At 39.0% G+C, this 23,324-nt stretch overlaps 1 protein-coding gene and 1 pseudogene across 1 annotated transcript; both read left to right on the top strand.

Moving 5' to 3' along the window:
* Positions 1-34: 34 nt before the first annotated feature.
* Positions 35-18,653, top strand: TPR10 (ankyrin repeat family protein). Its single transcript, XM_089136889.1, has 13 exons — positions 35-386; positions 537-599; positions 685-855; positions 5,736-5,867; positions 6,364-6,503; positions 8,441-8,527; positions 9,477-9,602; positions 11,443-11,595; positions 12,642-12,713; positions 13,854-13,955; positions 16,153-16,323; positions 16,403-16,482; positions 17,839-18,653. The coding sequence occupies exons 1-13, from the start codon at positions 356-358 to the stop codon at positions 17,891-17,893; spliced, it is 1,383 nt and encodes a 460-aa protein (XP_088993015.1). The 5' UTR covers positions 35-355; the 3' UTR covers positions 17,894-18,653.
* Positions 18,654-20,429: 1,776 nt separating this feature from the next.
* LOC149003288 (PRA1 family protein E pseudogene) lies at positions 20,430-21,766 on the top strand (annotated as a pseudogene).
* The last annotated feature ends 1,558 nt before the right edge of the window (positions 21,767-23,324 follow it).

The following is a 23,324-nucleotide window of genomic DNA, read 5'->3' as shown; positions in this document are numbered from 1 at the left end:
TGAAAGTCCACAGTTCAAAGTTCAAACCCTAAACGGCTAAACCCCATGAAAACCCCATGAAGAAGTTATTGTGCGAAAAGGAATCTCTGGAGTCGTGTGAAAACCAGCCACAAACAGCTCTCCTTCGCATTGTATTTGTATATATCTCCTGAACTGTCACTTCCAGGTACTTCCAAAGTCCCCAAACACTCGTAAGGCTCTTCTACTGAGAGGCGAGGCGCGAAGACTGAAGAGAAATAGATAATCTGGAATCGTCGAAGTAATCTTTCTCGCCTGAAACCCGACGATTGAAGCAACCAAGAGTGCAAATTGCTGGTTTTATCAACCTCATAATCCTTTTTGACAAGTTCTAATAATGGCGTTGGATGCAAACGGAGCATTAGCTGGTAAAACTCCAAAAAACCTTTTTTTTTAAATTTTTTATTCATGATAGTCTTATTCATCTCTCTCTATGAAACACAGACTCTGATTTTTTGGTACTGATTGATCTTCCTGGTTGATTCTGTTCATACCCATTCGGAATTTCCCGACTCCAGAAAGGCAGAAGGTTCAACAGTTCCTTTCTGCTGCTTGTACTGGAAATCTCGATCTCCTGAAGAGTGAGTTTGAAATTTTATACTTTTGGGTACTTCATATTATATTGCTTCTAGTCGTGGGTTTTGTTTTGAACACTGAATTTTCCAGAATTGGCGGCAATACTCGACAACGGGCAGGGATTAGCAGTAACGGTATCGGGTGTTAAGGACGCAAACAAAAGAGGGGCGCTTCACTTTGCTGCACGGGAGGGACAGACAGAGATTTGTAAGTACTTACTTGAGGAGCTGAAGCTCGATGTCGATACAAAAGATGAAGATGGTATGTGTTCCACGCAATTCCTTTTAAAGTAAAATCATGTTATATGCAAATTGTAATGCGTGACATTACCGAGTGCAGTGTATGATATCGTGTATGATGCTGTTACTTGAGCCACTTCAATCGGCATGTGAGAAACTTTGTACATTGATGTAATTGTTTTTGGTGTTTCGTCTCTTCCTGATAATTCCTAACAACAAATATGGGAGCATCTTGTGGCCAAATTGGAATTTGCAACCTACTTTATCATGTACTGGTTTAATGGGACTGTGTGCAGTGTTGGGTTTCTTCACCATGACTGCTAGTACAAAATCTGAATCGGGTTGTATCCTGGTGAGGCTGTTTGGAGTTTCAAACCTACTTATAACATGTACTGGTTCAAGTTGATTGCTAAGACACAAGTTGCTGATGCCCTTTTTTTGGGCCTTGGCGTGGCAACCCAAGAAGTAGGGTCAATTCGGTGTTGGTGTACTTCCTGATGTTTTCTGCTTCCTTAGAAAAAGGAAGCATCCAATAAGCACAAGGATGGAATAACATTTAATAGGGGTTTCGCCCCTTGACATACATCCACGAACAAGTGCAGTTCATGCACTTTGACTTTTCACCATACGAATTGTATCCCAATAAACATTTAGAGAGTTGTTTCTCAGTTCAGAATGAAACCCTTACCCAGTTGTTGCCTGGACAGCAAGAACCTCACAGAGTTGTTTCCTAGATTTACACTAAATAATTTTTTTTGCTGAGGATCAATCTCTCAGTCAGAAGTAGGGTAATTCTTGAGTCTTTTAAACTTAGCACATTCAATCTTACTTGATTCATCACCAGGCCTGCCTTTAAATTCTCAGTTCAGGTGCATATGAACCATCGGCCCTTGGGCTTCTTTTCAAGCTTAGAAAATTTCAACCTCTTGGTCTGTCATGTATACCATTGTATATTTTGATTGTTTCAATGTCTAGAAAACTTCAAGTTGTTTGCTTCTTTAGTTTCATTTTTTCTATTTCTGTGTTGACTGATGACTTGATGTGGCTTAATATTGAGTTTTTGATAACTTGGTCTGATGACTTGATGCGGCTTAGTGTTAATTTTGATGGCTTGATATGGCCTACTGTTGATTTTTGATGACATGAATTATATAACTAATATATTTAGAAGTAACACTGGAAACGTGATATGGTTGCTTGAGTGGCACCTAAGCGCTTACAAAGGATCTTGAATGCCTTGAATCACCCAACACCTTGACTACTATGCCCTGGAGGGAGTTGCAATATTCTAACCTCAGCTTCAGTACTGGCCTGATAAGAGAGGGGAAAAGTTGAAAAAAAGTCTAGCTCTATCTTCCTCTAGAGCTGGTTTGATCGAGTTGATTTCCAAGTGTCTAGTTCTAAGAAAAAGTTCTGCACTTGGGTAGTGTTTCCATTACTATTATTTATGGTCCTGCAAGGTTGCTTCAAGTATCCCATAAAATATAACCTCCACACAATGCAGTCCACATGGCAGCAACAAACAAGGATAAAACATGGAAGTGGTGCCTTGAACGAGGTCTTCTCAGATGGTTCAACTATGGACCGTGGAAAAGAAGTAATCAAAAGGAGGGCCTAGGGCAATCCAAATCCCTTCCTTGGCCTCTGCACAGCTGGATGAGAGAGATATACTCGTTCCAAGAAAAAAAACTAGCAGTAAAGTGAAGATGCTGTCATGCTTCTGTTTTGAGCTTCAAAAGCTATGTTTCTCCATGTGAGACATCTTCTTGATGTTCCAATGATCTTCAAGTAAGTGCGTCTCATGCTTTCTTCTAATATTTCTCGTAGTATTCTCTTCCTTGGGACCCTTCTGTAACCTAGGTTTCAAAGAGAGGAAAGAAGAACAAGAAAGTAACTGAATTCTCAAGCCAACAATGCATGGTCTGATATCATGTTGGGATTTGAAAGAGAACATAAGAACAAGGAGGAGGCTGGAAATAGAAAGAAGGTTGTGGATGAAGAAGAAGAAGAGAGATGCTGATGAAATGTTATGTGTTAAAGAGTACTCTACCTCACTATCTTAGTTCACTAATAATGTAAAAGAAATTGCATTCACGTCTCTTGGGAGGTAAAGTATAGAAAGAAAAATTTCATATGGCAACCTGTCAACAAACTAGTTCCTAAAGTTATGACAATGACCAATTCCATGAATAATGTAAACCAACTGTATGCTTTGGTTTCTTCAAACTTCCTCAATGGTCTATCGCCCTAAAGAAAAGGGAGGTCATCGGATCTGCCAAATCCAAGATTACAATTGTGCCAGCTTAATTAAGCTTATCTAGAAAATTCCCTCCAAGCATGACTCCATTTGGGTAAATTGGGTGCACTCTCTCCTGAAATAGAACTCCATTTGGACCATTACTCTCCCCTCTAACCCTTCTTGGGTTTGGAGGAAGCTTTGTCTCCTCAGTTCCCTAGCTCTTTTGGCCATTTCCACATTATTTTTGATGGTCTCTCTGTCTTCTTCTGGCTTGAACCTTGGCACCCGATGGACATTGTCTATAACCATTTTGGTCTGCGTGTTGTCTACAATTCCCACATCCCCAATTTTATCCCCTTGTCTACCCTTATCTCAAATGGCACTTGGCCGCCCTCATCCTCTTCCTCCTTGAGCGTCACACAAGTTTGGATTTCCCTTCCTACCCTCCACTTCATTCCCCATGATACTATGATAGAACCACCTGTCTCCCCTCCTTGGGTCTTTTCTCTATCTATTCTGCTTGGAACCTCCTTACCTCCCCTAGCCAAAATTCCCCTTGGGCCCCTTTGCTTTGGTTCAAAGGTCACATCCCTCATCACTCCTTTACCCTTTAGAGATCTTTGTACCTTACCTTCCCACCCAATCTTTCCTTATCCACTGCCATCCATAGTAACCATAGTTGCATCCTCTGTTGGAATAGTTTGGAAGATATAGACCATTTTTTCTTCAGCTGTCCCTTCTTCATCTCTCTATGGAGAAAAGCGCTTACTTCCATCGGGCTTCTTTCTAGGCGCTCTTATGGTTTGCTTGAGATTGGCTGTGGTTCCTGAGATCCTTCTTTGGTTCCTCTATCGGTGATCTAGCTGGTAAGTTAGTTTTTGGAGCCACCGTTCATCCTTTATGGTGGGAGTGAAATTTTAGAAGATGGACCTCCAACTCCAGGTCGCTGGATTTGGAAAGCCGTCTTCTTTGATGTCTTTTCCTCTTTCCAGCCTAGCTGTTGAAAGCTGTCCCCCCCCCCCCCCCAATCCCCTCTTCTACATTCTTTCCTAATGATAGTTTATTCGTCCAAAATAAAAAAAATTCCAATGTCTTTCTCATTTGCTTCTTCAGTCTTCTAGTTCAGAGTTGATATTTGATGTCTTAAGTGGTTTAATGTTGATTTTCTGTTGACTTTATATTGCTTAATGTTGGTTCTGATGATATTAGTATATATTTTAACTTACTAAATAATTGAAAAGAGTAGAAATAAAATAGACACCTTTGGGTGCCTTGGTCACTTAGGCAATGCCTAGATCGCGTTGTTGCTGAAATGCTTAGACAGCCTCCAGTACACCACCACCTTGGGTTGCTTTGCTGCCTTGGCAACTATGAGATTAAACTTAGTGCTGACAACTCCCCTCTCTTTCTCTCGTTTGTTTTGAAAAACTAAGACTAAGTAGGCTTGTTTTCAGACCACTTTTCAATGGATTTTTTTAGCCATTACATCAACCAAATGTGGTGGAATTGCATGAAGAGCCATTGTGTTATATTCTTTACGATTCTAATCTTTCGATTGACATTGGCCATTTGACAGTTGACCCCAGCTCAATGAGGTCCATAACCTTAGATATTGGAACCCATCTTTTGTGCCTTAGGATCAAGCTCAACCATATGGCAGGCTTCCTATATATAAGTTTTGGGCATTCTTGACGTGGATGACTAGGCCAACTTGCCTGGTGATATTCAAGGCCTCCTTGACTTGATCAAACAGATGGTCAACTATTCTAAAATACTTGGTCTAGTCTTGGTTAAGATCCCTCATAGGAGGGTTAGGGTTCTAGGCAACCATTAGTTAGGGTCCATTTGTCCAAATTAGGACAACTAATGGAGGAACCAATAATTCAAATAATGACCCTATTGAGCTTTGTGAAGAAGTTGAAACTTAGGTTGTCAGTTCCCTTGTCACCTTGAGCTCATAAAGTGAGTCATGGGATGGGTTTTTCAAATTTGTTTCCTTTATAGGTTTTTGATTACACTTATGGTTCAGTAACCACTTTAAACTGCTTAGCTAGTACGTGCTTGAGGTCTTGATGCTTGATAGATATTGACTAGAGTGATGCTCCCTAATCAATTTGATCCTTTGAAGGACATTTGGAAAATTGAACATGGTCAAGATCTTGCTTTTTCATTGCTTGAGCATCAAATCACTATACAATATAAGCAGTATGCAATATTTCAACAGCCTCTTCAGTCACGAGAATTCTTTTCAGCAAGTAAAATAACTTGGCGTAACACAAAATTGATTAATGAGAGAACTCTATCATTTTCTTTACTCATTGAAATAGAATTTAATAGAAGAGGAGAAAAAGAGATGGGTTTGAACTTCTAATAAGAGAAAAGCAAATCACTTAAATTAGTATTACTGCATCTGCCATTACCTATGCAAGTTGGAGCCATTGGTTTTGTCATGAAGTGTTCAAAAGTTTTTGGTGGAAGTAAAATTCTCAGTCCTTGGATGTCTCCGGTTATTCTTAATTTGGCCATAGGGTATTTACCTATGTTATTAGAATGTATAAAATAAAATGAAGTTTAGAACGAGAATTCCTTATTGCAGTTACAGTTGTGCAGATTTAGTCCATACATGCAATGATTTACATTATCGTTCTGCTTCCCCTTTGCAGGAGAGACTCCTCTCATTCATGCTGTTCGGCAAGGACACACTGACACTGCCAAGTATCTTCTTGAATCCGGCGCAGATCCCTCTATTTCCAGTGAGATAGGAGCCACAGCTTTGCATCATGCAGCTGGAACAGGTCTGCTGCCCTTTTTATGGTTAAACTTCTATTGCATAGTCTGATGATGTTGAAATAGTCCATTTTCCCTATATCTCAGATCTTTTTATTTTAGGGAGGGAAATGGATAGAAGCACTGTTCATGAAGCCCTAAGTTGGTTATCAGTAATTGGAGGGTGGGTTTTGGGCCCCTATGTGGTGGCCTATGTTTCTTCTGTTGGTAGTTTTGGGTGTTGAAGGTCTTGTGAGTTCCTGCTGCTGGATGAGTGTGGTTAATAGTAGGTTTTATTCCTTTTACTCATGTCTCTGATCAATGGTTTGGGAAAGGATGTGATCCGAAGGATGTCTTGTTGAAGTTGTTGCTCTGGCTTTTTGGCTTTATTTTGGAGGCTACTAAAATTTTGGGTTCCAATCTGTTTTAATCTGGCATTTAATTCTCTACTTCCTTCACTAAATTTTTTTCTATCTGATGTTTGATTGGTGCCATACCTTGATTGTTAATGGGATCATTTTGTAGGAAACATTGATCTGCTGAGGTTCCTACTGTCCAAAGGGGTTGTTGTGGATTCACAAAGTGATGCTGGTACCCCATTGATTTGGGCTGCTGGTCATGGCCAACAAGAAGCAGTGAAGGTTTTGTTGGAAAATCGTGCTGATGTAAGTTAGCAATCATCCTTGGTATGTTTTTATTTTGCTCATAACTTTATAATTTTTAGGATTCTATGGGTAGGAATGAGTTAATTATGTCCACTTTTGTGTATAATCTCAAATGTGCACAATGAAATTTTGTTCCTTTGAATAACAGGAAGAAAACAATTCGCATCTTCCAAAAATCTTGTTTCTGTTGATCAGAAGGGTTATGTCCAAGATATATAGAGTTAAAATTCAAAGAACCTTTTCTCCTTTATATTTGTCGGAAATTATGGTGGAATTCTAATACTGTTATTCAAAGGATTTCTCTCCTTATATTTGTTCAAAATTATGATGTAACTCCAATTACGAGTGCGTGTAGAGCGTTTACAGGATGATATATATAAATTGTCTTTTGTTCCTGATTTGGAAGGGATGGGGGGTTGTGAGGTGAGCAAGGTGACAGACAAGGATAAACATTTTGGTGTCCTGTACTCTGATAATTGAAAAAAATAAGGTTTCAGTTAGGCAGGTAAATTCCATAATGGGAACTTCAAAAATTGTTTGCTACTGTTCCACCTAAACATCTGAATCGTAAGGGAGGGCACTGTAAAGGTACGTCAGGACATCATGGCCAAGATTTCATGGTCCTTGCACGTGGCTAAGATCACATGACGGCTAGGAGGAATAAATATAGGGAAAAAAACAAATTCTAATGCACTTTCCAGGGTTTGAACACATGACTTTCCTGCTCAGATACTGTGTTAGCTACAATTTCACCTAAAAGCTTATACTGTTAGAAAGGGTATCACAAGTTTATGCATCAAGAGATATATTGAGGGTAGTTTCAAAGTTTTTATGGAAATTGTACATTGCCTTTTGAACCATGTGGTGTTTGGACATAAATAAACAAGGTGGTATAGAGGATGATGTTTCCTAGAGAGAACTGACATAAGAAGGATGAAGTAGAGAGGCATGTCTGGGGTTTTGTGGATAAATGCTTTCCTTTAAAACTCAAGAGGAAAGTTTCATAGGATTGTCACATGCCAGCTATGGTGTATGGTGCGGAGTATTATGCTGTTACAAATTATCATACATTCATATGGATAGACCCAGTGTAACGGAAAGGAAGATGTTGAGATGGATGAGTGAAAAAACTAGGAAGATAAAGAAAGCAATGATCATGATATTACAGCTCGTTTGAGAGTTGCTTTGATAAATGATTAGCTATGAGAAAGTCGTTTGAGGTGGCATGGCCATGCCCAACAGAGGCCTTTGAATTCCCCCTATGAACGAGTGATTTAATCAAATTGAAGGAACTAAAAGAGCTAGGGGTGGAACTCTGATAACCTTAGGCCAAGTGGTAAGAAAAGATATGCATGGCTTAGGCCTGGTATTTAGTATGGCCAAGTAGATCTGATTGAAAAGCATGGATCCATTTACCGAACCCCATCTAATTGGGATAAGGCTTGTGTTCTTGTGCATGGGGTGTTGGACATGGTTCTTTTTGTTTTTGTGTGTTTGTGTGTGTAACTTCAGTATTGTTTTAGAGTAGTGGCCTCTTTCGATGTTATAATTCCAGCTGATTTAGGAAAAAGGCTATTGGGTCATTTTTGCCATTTGATTTCTTGTGGGAAACTAGTCTGCCCAAATAAGGGATTCTGAAACAAGTATATTTCTTAGTTTTTGCTCAAAGAATTAATAGGAATGTTGAAGAGACAGCAAATTGAGCTTGTATAAATTTTTAAATGTAGGATTTTCTTGTATTATATTTTAGTGGATTTCTTACTGTCTCACTGAAACAAACATTTGTTGCCAGCACAGACATCTGATTACATATAATGCTGTAGTCTAGAAAATGGAAACCGGCACTACCTAATTTAGAGTACCTTGAAGTTTTTGTTTTCTAACTGAATTGTGGATGGTGGGTTGTCTGACATTTCACATTTTCCCCCCAATTACAGCCTAATGCTGAAACTGATGATAATATAACTCCACTTTTATCCTCTGTTGCGGCCGGTTCACTGCCATGCTTAGAGCTGTTGATTCAGGTACCTAAATTTATTTCTCTTTCATTAATATGGATCCTTTGGCTTTTGTGATTCAAAGGATATGCAACATGCTGCTGGTTCTGACTATTGATTCATATAAGACAATGGCTGCTGTTAGTCTGTTACATATGTTGTTCTGTATAGATCCTTGGCTGAAGTGCAGCTCTTCTGTTTCAGCACTTTTACCTTCACTTTCCGCACTGCTCCCCGTCTTCATCAGATCCGTGGGGAGTCCCGTAAAATCCATAAACAGAGTTGGATGGTTAAACAAGTCATATAGCTGGCCTCATTTAGTTGGGAGTCCTTTGAAACAAGAATCCAATGCTTAGTTGGTACAATTGAGTTGAGAGTCCCCGGAGAAATTGTGTTGTTTTTCATTTTTATTTTTGGACTGAAGTTCAGCGCTGGTATTCCACAGCTTGAAACAATCAAACAGCTAACATTTATATCCATAATATATTCTTTTTGGCCATAAATAGTTTGATAGGCACATAGTTTCATATTCTGTTTCTTAAATCAGCTCGATGGATTGCCTTCTTTTGTAATATATGATGTTGGCCTTTCTTAATGCAACTTTTCAGTTTGATGGTTTGTTGAATTTTAGTTCTTTACTTAGAAGCTCAGTTCTGTAAAAAAATTTTTGTTTGTTCGGCATAAGCTCGGTTATCATCTTATGTATAAAGAAATTTAAGGGAAAAAGTGGCCTATGTAGTATGATATCATGTTCTATGGGCAAATCTTGTTATCATAATTTGTTTCTGTGATTAATATCTCTGTTGCTGGCTTCTATGTCGGCCCAATAATATTGCAATTATTTGTATTTATTTTTGTTGTACACTCTGCTGTTCTCTTTCATGGTTTATGTTTAGCATTGCCTTTCTGATAAGCAATGTTTATTCCATCAGCTACATGAGATTGTCACTGACTTCTGTGTTTTTCTTCTGTATAGGCAGGGGCTAATGCAAATGTTATTGCTGGTGGGGCAACACCAATGCACATAGCTGCCGATAATGGGAGTCCAGATATTATCAATTGCTTATTAAAAGCTGGAGCAGATCCTAATTCAGTTGATGAGGTATTCAATTGAGACTTTCACATGTCATGTCGTATTCTGATTAAACATGCTTTTGCATTTGGTACTAATTCAATTCTCTTGCTTGATTATTTGATATCCTCCCCTCTTTTGGACTAATCTTTTTGAAGCATAACAAAATTTTTTTTTTTTAATGGGTTACTTATTAGAACCAAGTGGTGATAATATTGTGGACAATATATTTTTTTTCCGGATGAATAAGAATTTGTTAACCCAAAAGGAGAGAAAGAAGAGGGAGCTGCCCGGCCGGGGTTGGGGGAAGAGAAGTACTAATTTAATTCTCTTGGGTGATTCTTTGATATCCTTCCCTCTTTCAGACTAATCTTTTTGAAGCATAACATTTTTTCTGGGATCATTTTAACTTTCTTGCAGTTTTCTGTTTTTTTTTTTTTTTTTTTTTGGGGGGGGGGGGGAGGGTTACTTATTAGAACCAAGTGGTGATAATATTGTGGACAATATTTTTTTTGGATGAATAAAGAATTCGTTAACCCAAAAGGAGAGAGAAGGAAGGGGGGGGGGAAGAGAAGTACAATGCAAAGGGTTTTGCCCTGCCAAAGCCGCCAAGGCACAGCAAACAAAGCACAAGGCCGGAACTGAAGGCCAAACAAATTCAAGACCAGAAACTACTTTTTTCCTATTTTTCTTCTTCTTCTTCCGAGAAGCGAAGAGCTCAACAATGAAATATGCATCAAGGTGATGGCAACCACTAGTGGAACGGTTACTTCTCTTGGGATCCTGAAGCAGAGGGGAAGGGTTTCAGTGTTGACAACAGTCACTGAAATAGGATTAAAAACAGGTGCAGGAGGAGGGGAAGGATCAAGTCCAGAGGGTTAAGGGCGAGGGAAGGGTGGGAGGGGGGGTGGGCCTGGGAGGATTAGGGGTAGGCTGGGCCACAAGGAGAAGGTGGATTAATAGGAAAGAAGAAGGGCTTGGCCAATATTGTGGACAATACATTTGTTTATGTATGTGATAGCAGTTTGTTTCTGCAATTAGAGGCTTATAAATTGTCGTCCAGCTTTAAAATTTGTTGACTGTACATTAGCATCCCTCTGCTGCTCCTTATTTTCTTCATTATTTCTGGTGAGATGTTTTATGGGTTTGTGGTTGACTGTTGCTACAAACTCTGGATCTATATCTAGTACCTGCAAGCAAAGAGAGAAATACAGAAGAGAAGAAGATGAAGGGATAGGTTGCAAAGAGCCACAGCTCGAAGGCTGACCAACCCCTCCAAAGTTCTTATTTATAATAGGGCAGTTACAATAATTAGAAAGAAGAGTTTCTCGCAACAACCAAGTAACCAACTCCTTTATGGAAACTCAGTAAATTAAAATAAAGGAAATAAGAAATATGGACTCTTTAGAGATAAATCGTAACTACTCATGATAGGGACGCTCCCTCTATTCTGGTACTGTTTTTAGCAACTCTAATTTATTGGAAGCTCTGGTTGATCTCTGTTATTTTTGAGGTCTGGCAAATTGGGATTCTATCTTTTCCTCATTTTATCTTAAACTAGCGCTGTTGCAGGTCTAGCAAGAAGTTTGTGGTACACTGATGTGCCATATCAGTCCTATTCTTTGCAACTTTTAACTGTAATTCCCAAATGATACTTAAGCTGCTTTTTGTTTCTTCATCTTGAATGTCTTGTAGCCCAGTTTGAGAGATGTCAGTGAACTGCAATCTTGTATCATCTTGTCTTTGGTTCTATACTAATTTAGGTTATGTGAAATTCTTGTTGTTTGTAATTAGTGCCATTGAGTAATGCAACCTTCGTGGAAAATGAAAGACTAGGATAAGTGCTAATTTAATCTTTGTCATATTCCAGGATGGCCTGAAGCCAATACAAGTTGCTGCTGCAAGGAGTAATCGTGGAGCCGTTGAGGTTCTTTTCCCATTGACATCATCTATGCAAAATATTCCAGACTGGAGTGTTGATGGAATAATTGAACATATGCAGTCTGAAGCAGGAAAAGAACAGGTAATAGTTCATATCTAAAGAGGAAATGAGAGTGTAGAACAAGTATGCCTGATTTCCTGAAATTAGAAACATGCTATGGATAAGCTTTGTTGGGGAGATCTATTTAACCTATGGGTACTCCTTGTGTGCCACTAGTTTGACATAAGGACAAGGATTTCTTATCCCTATAAAAAACAAGCAGCGTTAGGGAAAGGCATTGTTGCCCTCTTCATTTACTCGTTCACTTGTCTAGGTATAAGTGATTAGGCAATTTTACTGATATATTATTTACAGATATGTATGTGCATATTACTCCAAGGTCCAGCCCATCTGCATACCACTTCCCCAAACTCAAACACCTAGACCTCAGAGGTTTTAGGTTTGGTAGAAACCTCCAGTACTCTATCGGTCGTGCCACACCTAATGCTCTTCCCCTGGTTGCTCTGGCTAATCTGTTTAGCCTCTGGGTTATGGGGGTTGTTATCCTTCCTTTGTCACATGAAGGTAAATTCTTTCCCCAACCTAATGTGAAGAGTTAATGCCCACTACAATACCTATGCATGGCTTTCCTAAGCATATACTACATGTTGCCACCAGTTGTTGGAGGATCCCATCCAAAACCTTCATCATTCAGTGAGGAGAGCTTGTGAAGCATGTCAACGCACCACAAGCCTGAACCAACCGTTTTCGGACTTTTTAACTCCTGCCATCTCAACTCTCCCCTTCATGTGTAGGTATGACATAACTGGCTTTACACATGGCAAACTTTCACAGAGGGTAACAAAGAAATGGTCCTACTTAAAACCTCAAGGAATTAGGTGGAGAGAGCTTCTCAAGTATGTGAACCATGGAGGCACCATGGACCTGAACAAACCAATGTTAGACTCTATAACATCTGACGTCTCAATATGACCTATAGAAATTATCCCATTCTTCTAATTACATAGATAATGAAGTTTGTGTTACTTAAAAGGAAAATTTAATATAGTGCCTGGCAAAATTACCACTGCACCAGCGCTAGTTTTCTTGTAGATCCTTCTGATGACTTTCTGCTTCAACCTGTGCAGGAGGGAACAAAATATGCAGAGAAAGCTGATACACCACAAGATACCAACTTGCAGAAACAACATCTTCCTGAGGTGCTTCATTTAGCTATATAATTTTGTATCTTCTAGTAATATGGTCATTTTGATAAATATTTATTGTCAAATGTCAACCCCATATGTATGTGACATAGGCATGTTGACACCTCCAATTATATTTTTCACAAATTAATAGTTCTATTTTTTTTCATGTATGCAAAAATTCTTAGATTTCGCTGCTGGAGAGTATAATTGTATACCCTCTCCCTGCCAATACTTAGATTTCGCTGCTGGAGAGTCTCTTCTAATTTCTTTTCTGTAAAGCTTCTTCCTTTAAGAAAGTCTGTATTCTATGCAGAAGAGAAGAAAGAAGAAACTAATTTCCAATCCTCTCTTTTCAATGTTCTTTTTTATGATTACAATAAAGAGGGTGTCAACGTGGATGTTGATGATTGGCACATAGTATTATGTCAGAAAATGACCAATAGATGTCGTTGATGTGTAGCTAAAATAAGGTTGTAAATTTGATGGCAGATGAGGTTTCAGCCTAATTTTACCTTGTAATCAAGCTTAGCTATTTCTCTGTTAATGATATCGGTGAAGGTGGAAATGATCTTCTTTGTATTCTACTGTTTAGGAATTCCTAGACATTAAGCACCTTGTACATACTTCTTCTTTAGGCTAGTACACTCTTTCCTGACCTTTAGCAACCCAACCTTTCTACCCCCCTCCCCCTTCTTTTTCTCTTACTTCCAAAAGAAAAAAGGAAAAAGAGGAAGCTGACCTTTGGAAGTGCCTAGCAAAAGTAAACTTGTTATAGTTTATTTATTTAATTCATGGATAGTTCCAATAATCTTGAAATTTCTTTTTTTAAGAAATGTGAATGATCTTGAAATAAGAAGGCAAGTTTGTAATCATTCATAGCTCAATCTTGGCTCTAGTTGTGGAGAGAAGCTCTGGATACTGCAGTGAACCCACTCTCATGGATGATGGTTCCTTTGTATGTCTGAATGTTGGAAGCTATTCTGATGTTTTTCTTTGCACATATTTCATGTGTAAATACTCAATAAAAAATACTTGGTACATGATAGAATATTTCTTTTTCTTTTACTATGCTATGTGTATTGTTATCAACTTTAAAGCATGTCTTTCTATAATATTTATTGAAGTTTTAGAAATTGTCGTCCATTTACCCAGGTCACACCCGAGGCAAAGCAGAAAGCTATGGAGGCGAAATCAAGGGGCGATGATGCATATAAAAGAAAAGATTATCTTTTGGCTGTAGATGCTTATACACAGGTAGCCTAGCACCTATCTGTTTTACTGATGACTAAATCTCTCTCTAAGGGATGCTTGTCCTTTATAAATTCTCATTGGGTGATGTGAAGGGATTGTTCTTTCTTCACTTCTGCTTTGTAGAAATCTCAAATACCATTTCTTTCCCTTTTTTGGTTCCTGGAATTTTACTCTGGGGGGTTCATTTAAATCCTGTGATGAAACTAGGATGGACAGAATTTACACACAGTAAAGAGAAAAGAAGAGAACCGTAAGGCTCAGGCTTTGTGTCAATTGCCAAACCATGAGCAGCATATCATGTTTATGTTGCGAAAAGTGGAAGTATTGCTAGTGCACCCCCTGTCCAAATTCCAAAGTAAATCACCCATGACCACCAATAAGGGACTGATTCCCATGTAGACTATTAAAAATCTGAACACATTGTTATGAATTTGGACCACAAATCAACTATTGCAGGATACAGATGGGGTTCAGATGGACCACTGTGGAGGATACTGCACTGGCAGAATGATTCCCCCACCACTCTCACCCACCCTCCCCTTCCATCTGCCTCCCCTCCAGGGGCCTCTTTTTCAGCCATTCCAACCCAAAACCAAGACCTCTCCCTCCACTTCGTTCAACCTTCAATCCATGGCTCTGCTAGTTGCACTCTCTGCCCCAAAGAGTCCCTTGCTCAGGTATTGCCAAATGGACATCTTTTTTAGTTGGAAACTTCCTTGGTTCTCATCCATTCTTAGTTGTTCATGCCTCCCTCAGCAAGCAATGGAAAGTGCAGGGAGCCCTCCACTTTTTCATGCTAAAAAATGGAGTCTTCATCTTCTGATTCTCTGATGAAGAGGCCAAACACCGTGCCATTGAACGTGCTTCTTGGATGGTGGGAATTGGGAAAGAACCAGATCTTTCTCAGTCAATGGGATCCCCTGATAAAACTGAAAAAGGTTGACATGAACCCCATGCCACTTTGGATCTCCCTACCAGACTTACCATGCCACTTCTGGAACCATGATTGTGTCAACCGGATAGGCGATAGCTTTACTTGTGGGCAAAATCCTGCAAGCAAGATCGTTATCGTTTGCCAGAATGTGTGTCGAGTTCTCAGCCTGCTCCACTGCCCACCTCTGTCCTCGTCAAGGATGATGATGGCATTGGCTTCGACCAAGTAATTCACTTTGAAAACCTCCCTCTCCACTGCCTCTATTGTCAAGTTTTTGGCCATCCCTCAGCCTTCTGCTTGGCAAAACCCTGCAAACTGCTCCCTCCCCTGAATCTACCTTGGACCACCTTGCCCTTCGTCCTGGAGCCATCCGATACCCCATGCCTCCCTGCCACCCCTTCTCTTCATGACCCAGCCAGGGTTCCCAATGAGGTCGCCGCCGTCATCCCATTGCTGTTCCATGGCTGGGAAGAATGCAAAATCAGTTGCAGCCCTGGCAGTGCCCCCTCTTCTCGATTGTCCCGCCAGCCCCTGCATTTCTGCCGAACTGTAACCCCTCTGAGGATAGCCTGCTGCTGGATCCTGTCAGAGACCCTATGCCTGCTGCAATTTAGATGGTAACACCTGCCTACCTAGAAGCCAACCTGGATGTACTGCACACAATTCTTGGCACCTCTGAGGAAATTGCTGCCCCCTGCCACTGCTGGTTTTGTTCTCCAAGAAGGCATGATATGGGGTGATACATTTACTACTTGTCAGCTTAATCCCAAGAAAATATCTGACAGCACACAAGTTTTCATTTAAAAATGTTTCCATAAGTAAGGTTTAACTTCATTAATACCAAAGAAGAGTTACCTGAAATAATGTTGTCATCAACATATACATCAAACAGCATAAGCATGGTTACAGATGAACACTGAGTGATCTGAGTACCACTGAGTAAACCCAAATTGATCAAGAGAACTCCATGAACAGTTCTTGTGATGTTAGAAAGTTCTAGCATTGTCCAAGTGACCTACATTGCTGAATTCTCCCCTACTTCTCTGTTGATACTTCCCAGTAGTCTATACGGAATCTTTTTTCTTTTTTTTTTTCCGGAGTTCCATTGGAAGAATTTTTATCTGCCTTATCCATATGCTGTTTTTTTGGTATCATTTGCATGTCGATGTTTTATTCTTGTGATTGTTTTTTGGTTGGATCTTCTTTCTTTACATTCAGATCAGAAAATGTGACTTACCTGATGGTTCTGTTGACATGGGACTGTAGGCAATTGACCTGGACCCCACTGATGCCACTTTATTCTCAAATCGAAGCCTTTGTTGGATTCGTCTGGGACAAGCTGAGCATGCCTTAGCAGATGCAAAGGCCTGCAGAGTGCTGAGACCAGATTGGACAAAATCTTGCTATAGGGAAGGTGCGGCTCTACGTCTACTGCAGGTATGTGAAGAAAAACTGTTTTTCCCTTGACCAAAGATGAACCGCATCTTAGGTAACTGCGTTTTCTTTTTCCTTGTAGAGGTTTGATGAAGCAGCAAATGCCTTTTATGAGGGTGTAAAGCTTGATCCTGAGAACAAGGAGCTTGTAAATGCGTTCAGGTAAGCATTAAATACCTTTTGAATATATTACTAATCTGCTGTTCCTACCTTTATGGATATCATGTCACTGTTGTTGGTTGTGCACCAGGTCTTAGTTGTAAAATTTGTTCAATTGGTCGATTTTATTTGCTTCCACAGTTCAATATTTCTGTATGATGATGGTTTAGATTTCTGGTGTAACATTTACATTCAGATTTCAAAAATAGGACTCTATAATGAGCTTCAATTCTTTGATTTATTTTTAAACTAAGAAGTCCTAAATCCTCTCTTGAAATTCACACCATGAAATTAATTGTTCATTTTAGCCCATCCAATCATAACTTGATCTAATGTTTCTGTATTTAAAAGTGATCAAATGAAGGGACTATTTTTAAGTGTCCATAAATGACCAGATTGGGTGCAATCAATTAGTGTGGGTAGAAAAACATTATACTGCCAAATGGAAATTTCAGGAGCATGTGATTTTTTCGATGGCTGAAGTGAAAGCTTTTCAAAATTCTTCTTTGTTTACTGAAAAGAATAAATTTGACAACTGAAAACTAGATTAGGTAATATTTGTGCTTCTTGGTTTCAATATCAGCTCCTAGTTCCTCAGTTCTAATAATGCACACACACAAAAGCAAACAAACAAACAAACACAGACAAACATATGTATGATGCCTTAGGATTCTTGATAGTGCAATTGAATTTTTCCCTATAGGCACTTAGTTTTATGTTTGCAAAAGGTTTTTAGGGGGGCCATTTTAGCCATGTGGAATACCGATGGATGGATGGGCCTTGGGTCATCTACAAGTCAGGCTGTTCTATTTCTATAGAGCAGGCTACCACCTTGTGGATTTTGCTCCTTATATTTTCAATCATCAAAGTATCAAACCAAATGAGGCTGATGCAAGTATATCATAGACTGATAGAGGATTATATTGACTAGCAATACATAAATGTAAAGTACATAGCCACCAAATATTGTCAAGCATCTAGTCTTTTTGAAAATAGGCTTCTTGATGGTGCTACATAATGTAATGCTTTTGGCTTGAACTCACATCATGAAAGGGGACATTTGGAAATTTTGCGTAAACATTTGGTGTTCAACTAAGCTGCCTTTTTGGCATTTGCATCCAATTGAATGTCAGGGTAGCTTCCATACTTTGCTGATTTAGTAGTGTGCATTGCTTTGATACCACGGGTTTGTTTCATCATGGGAGCATTCAGGATTTTCTTCTGGTATTTAGACCACAAAGTACCAAGCACTATTAAAATTTGTTTTTGTTTATGTATCTATTTTTTTTGGGGTGCTCATTTTCCCTCCTGCATTTTGTTTTACTTGTGTATTTTATGATTATTATTGTCACTGAACAGGGAAGCGGTGGAAGCTGGTCGGAAATTTCACGGTGCAGATGAGAAAAAATCATGAGAGTGTGGCCTAAAACATGAGGGAAGAGGCCAGACTGAACTAGCATGTGTAAGAGTGTGTTGGGCAATTTTGTTCTCCTAGGGGTAGAATTAGAGCTGGGTACTAGAGCAGAAGGTTACTGGAAATGTGAAGGATGTGTTTATATTTCATTTTGTGATTCAAATGATTCTACCTAGCTGTCCTGGCAAATTATTTAATGAGAATTTGTAACATGCACTCATGTCTTCCTCCCACCCAAACTTCCCTTCCCTCTGTCTTTCCTTTTTACACAGCTTGCATGGTGAAGTGCTGTTTGTAAAATCTCTGGCTTTCTTTTGTTCAGGAGACTAGTTGATCAATGCTGTTGTGGTCGTTTGGTTAATGCTTATTACTACTCCTGGGCTAAAAAACACCCTAGTTAGGTCACTGTTGCGTAAGTGACCAAAACTGGCACTTTCATAATCTTATGGGGTAGGTTAGGACCTCCCTCTTAAGGTCAAGAAAGTAGGAGATGGAATTGTAAATTAAGAGGACCATTGTAGAATTTTAAAGAGAAGGAGATAAATGGAGCAGAACTCAGCCTAGGTGGTGATCCTAGTTGATATCTGGAGACTCAGGTGGGTGTAAAAGAATACCTAACTAGAAGAATGCAAGACAAAGTCCCCAGGTTGGCCAACAACCTATGGCACCAATATTGAACGATCCTGGATCCAGTTCTTCCTCTCTAATTCCCCCAGAAAAGCAATGGTGATTTTCATGTTACCCTTGAGGTTTGACTCATTTTTCATTTAAAAAAAGGGAAATTTTCAGTGTCTAACCCCTAAGTTATCTAATTTATCAATCAAGACTCTCTATAAGGTAAAAATATATCACTGACAGCTCCAATCATTAGGAAATCACAAATTTTTTTTTTCAAGCAAAAGGAAATTACCTTTTTAAGTGTTGACTTAAGCAAGTTAAATATTTTAAAATGACAAGAATAACCTTGACCAAAATACTCACACTTAGACTACCCCGTTGTTCTTTTAAGTGTTGACGTATTTTATGCAGAATGTTTTTTTTTTTTTTTTTGTCTCCTTCTACAGGTGGTGATTACTTCTTCTACCAATCATAAATCCTCACAAAGTTTGAAAAATGCGCAACATGAATGGTGTTTTTAAATTTAGGATGTGGAGGTAATATTGAAAATAGGTTAAGTATAAAACTAATTGAGACTAGTGATGTTTGATAAATTAAATAACTTAGGAGATGGCATTAATATTAGGGGATGACTCAGGGGGTGATGCTGAAAATTTCCCCTCAAAAATAATATTTTGCGTTTGCCTCCACTTTGATATTCTAAACCAATTAAGAATATGTTGTTATTTTTATGACCAAAATGTCATTGGCAAGTTGGTGTCTTATGAGTTTCAACACATGCATGTTGTATTTGTATTTGGCTCATCGTCTTGAAGAGAATCTTCCAATGAATGTTTGATGAGTTATAATATTTTATGGTGTTTTATATTATAATTTAAAAGCATTTATTAGATTTATGCTATCTGTTGGATTAAAATGTTATATGTGGCTCTTCTATAATTCATTGAACACTCATTCGAAGAACCCTTCAATTAGAGGAACCCAACCCATTGTATTCTGGGCTGATATCACTAATACAAATATTAAAAAATCCAATATGGTAGATTCAAAATCGATAGAAGCAATGATGATAACTCAAACAACAAAGATCCATGGTACAATGAGAGATTGGTTATGATGCATCCAAAATCTACTCAGCCCTCAGATCACATAAGGATGATCTGCAAAGATGTTGCCCGACCGTGGGGGTCGGGAGTCCACCTCCGATGGCTAAGTCAGCTAATGAACTGATCACAAAGGCTCTGACTAAATGCAGAGCGAAAGTAAGAATACAATAATTGGGAATACGATTCAGATACCTTCTTCGTACATAGGTGATGTCTTATATAGAGTTTACCTTTGAATCACATTCGTTGAATTCGTACGTGCCTTCTTCTGATGACCATTAGATCTAAACAATTAGACCCGTTGGTGGGGTAACGGATAACTTCATCCGATCGCACAATCTTGATGCTATGATCGTGACCATTATTCAAGTTGGCACGATCTTCCATTCCGCGAGAGTTGATAACCGTTGCTTTGACCCATTATACATCTCAGGAATCTCGGACTCGTGTATATCTACTGATAGCCGTTGTTTCTTCTTGAATACGCCATCTCTGAACCAAGTTGATTCGAGTCTGGATCGGCCGGTTCGTCCCTCGATCGGGAGGACCCGTTCAACGATATTTTTCCCATATCAGGTTCCAAACCAGGTCCTCTACGTTCGGGAATGTGGTACTCAAAAACGAACCCTGCTACCATGGGCATGGCATCTAGTGGCTGGATGTACTAACGCATTGGAAGCCCGGATGTAGATGAGCTGGACTCCGGTTGGTTCACCGGTTCACCCATTCTGTTAAATAAGAAAGGATTACTTAGAAAAAAATATAATAAAAAAATAGAAAAAGGAACAGGGGATAATGGGAAACAGGTGGATCTTACGGTATCTCTCCGTGTTCGTTCTCCATTTAGGCGCCATTTCGTACAAAAAGGAGGGAACTCACCCGAACGAAACCTCTACAGTTAGTCTTAGGATTTTCAAGGGTTTTTCGTTCTTCTTCATCAGTTCTGTTTTTGTTCTTCTTCGTTTTGATTAATTCTGGTTTCGTTCATCGTCGATTGATCCCTAATAGTTAGTTGTGAAAGCTAGGTCTAGGGTTCGTTCTATAATGTCGACGATCTCATCACCTAGTTATGGTACTATTCCTTCTTCTTCCCCCTCTGTTACGACTTCTAATGCTGGTACGGGATTCATCTCACACGCAAATGAAGCAGGAAGAACCATCATCGCAAAACGGCGTCCATGGAGAGAATTCGCAGATCTACACTCTTTCTGTCGCCCTTACTCTTTTGGCGAGGTGAAGCTCCGTACCCAGCGCAATTTCTACTATTTCCGCATAAATTACAGTTTTGTCGTGTTGCTGATACTGTTCTTGAGTCTTCTATGGCATCCGATTTCGATGATTGTCTTCCTCGTCGTTTTCATTGCTTGGTTCTTCCTTTACTTCAATCGTGATGGGCAGCTTACTGTGTTTGGATGGACAATTGATGATCGTGTGATTCTGGTTTTATTGAGTTTGGTGACGATTGTTGCTCTGGTTCTGACAAATGTGTGGTTGAACGTTTTGGTTTCGATTCTTATTGGATTTGTGATTGTTGGTCTCCATGCCGCCTTTAGGACTACGGAAAATCATTTTTTGGATGAACAGGAAGCTCAAGAGGGTTTGCTTTCTGTTGTTGGAAGTCCTACTCGGATGAGAACGAGTTATGGTTATGGTCGTATTTGAATTCTCTTACTGGTTCCTTTGATGTTGCCTGGCGATTTGAGCAGTTAGGGTTATTGAATTTGAAGCAACTCCCACTGAGATCTGTTTGTGGAGGTGGGTGCTCTACTGTGAGCATTTCTGTAGAGGCCAGGTTACATTTACTCGATTTTGTGCTTGTTCTTTCTCTCCCTTTTTTTTTCTTTCACACAGATTTTGAGCCTGTATAAATGCTTTACTTCATGTTGATAGTCGTTAAATTATCTGAAGCAAGACTGTTTCTTTCAAAATCTTCTCTTTTTTTTGGCTGGGCATTCTCTGATTTCTCTGAGCCATCGTTCTAATATTCTTCAATGTGCTATTGGAATTGCTGTATTGCAATTTTTTTTCTGACGAAAAAACATCCCTAAGACAGTTTTTTTGGAGCCAAGGAATAAACTTAAAGCCAATCTGCCATTCGCATCAAAGATAGTACCTTCTTGCCAACTAGACCTGTAAAGCTGTAAATGGATAGGTAAGTACATAGGTAACTAGACCTGTAAATGGATACCCGAAATCTGCTTTCGAATTTGAATTCATATTCGTTTAAGGATATCTGTATCCAGAAATTTTTTTACCGAAAAATATCCGTATTCGTTCGTTAAATAATCGGATACGGAGTCGGATAATTGCTTATCGGATCGGATAATATCCAGATAAAAATTTATCTGGATAGAGCAAAGTATTCTGCATTTTTTTTTTATCAAAAATGGATGATAATAGGATTCGGATACCGATAATCAGTCCAATTATCCGGTTAAAGTAAAGTAAACTCTTTTTTTCTGATAAAGGGGCTAATAATCGGATAGTTTATCGGATCAGATAATTATCGAATATCCAATAAAGTTTCGGATTTTAATTAGAATGCATTCTCTAAATTTTTACCGGACTCAGATTCGGATTCCGATATCGGTTTTGCTAATCGAATTCGGATACTGATGTATCCGAGACGAATCCGATCCGTTTGCAGGTCTAATGTCAATGCATTGGCATAGTACTACTTGTCAAGAGTGATGAAGTTTATTTTTTTAATGTTTTATTATTTTTACTTGTGACCCCACATAATTTGTGATTTTTAATTGTAAGGAGAGCATAGAGTACTCCTGATCCACACTTAGCATCAGCTACCATTTGGCTCAACAGGTGAAGAGGAGTTGATTTTCCAACCTAATTCAAACGAACCGTCGACTCGAATCCAGATATTTCAAAATCCAAAACTGAAGTCCATTGGTTTTGTCTTCAACTTGAGAGGGAGATTAAATGTAGATGACAAGCTATAGACTTCACAGCTTTGCTGCTCTTCTTCAAATCTTTGATGAGACGGTTTCTTTTGGGTCAAAGAGACATAAAAACAAGGTTTTTAGTTTTTTAATCAGGTTTATTTCTCTCTTAGCCTAGGGTTTCTATTGACTGAGTTTTAAAGTAGAATGATTGGTATTAGGCTCTAATGGCTTTCGCTTTCTCTCTCAACACTTCATAGTTCAGTGAAGCCAAGTGTGAAACGTCCATATTAACCCTCAATATGGTATAATGACCATTTTACCCTCAATTCATATTTGAAAGTGTAATTACTCAAATACCCTCTTAATGTTAAATTACGTAAATACCCCCAACACCACATTTCAAATTTACAAATTTAATTACTCAAATACCCCTTTGAGGTAAATTACGGGAACACCCCCTACACCTCTTCACTCTGTCTTCTTCATTCCTCTACAAAAACTAGCGATTTGCCCTGTACAATTCTCATAAGCTTTGCATCAGTTTTGCGGTTGTTATAAATCGTTTTCTTTCCCTCATTCAGGATCGGATTATACCACTTAATCTCAAGATTTTAAGAGAAGAACCTTTAATGTGTTTATTCTGTGATGCAATAGCAAGACTAATGGCTAAATTATAACCATCATTAAAGTGGGAAAGTGATCCATGCTTAAATAGGACTTAGCCATGCTGAAAGGCATTTGACACTTTCACTACAAAGTGATACCTAGTATTGGCTAGGCCTCATTAGGTACCAAGGGACCCAAGAT

Source organism: Hakea prostrata, chromosome 10 (assembly GCF_041222555.1).
Source record: "Hakea prostrata isolate BN-2017 chromosome 10, UWA_Hpros_2, whole genome shotgun sequence".
NCBI lineage: Eukaryota > Viridiplantae > Streptophyta > Magnoliopsida > Proteales > Proteaceae > Hakea > Hakea prostrata.
This window is presented reverse-complemented; position numbering and strand designations above follow the sequence as displayed.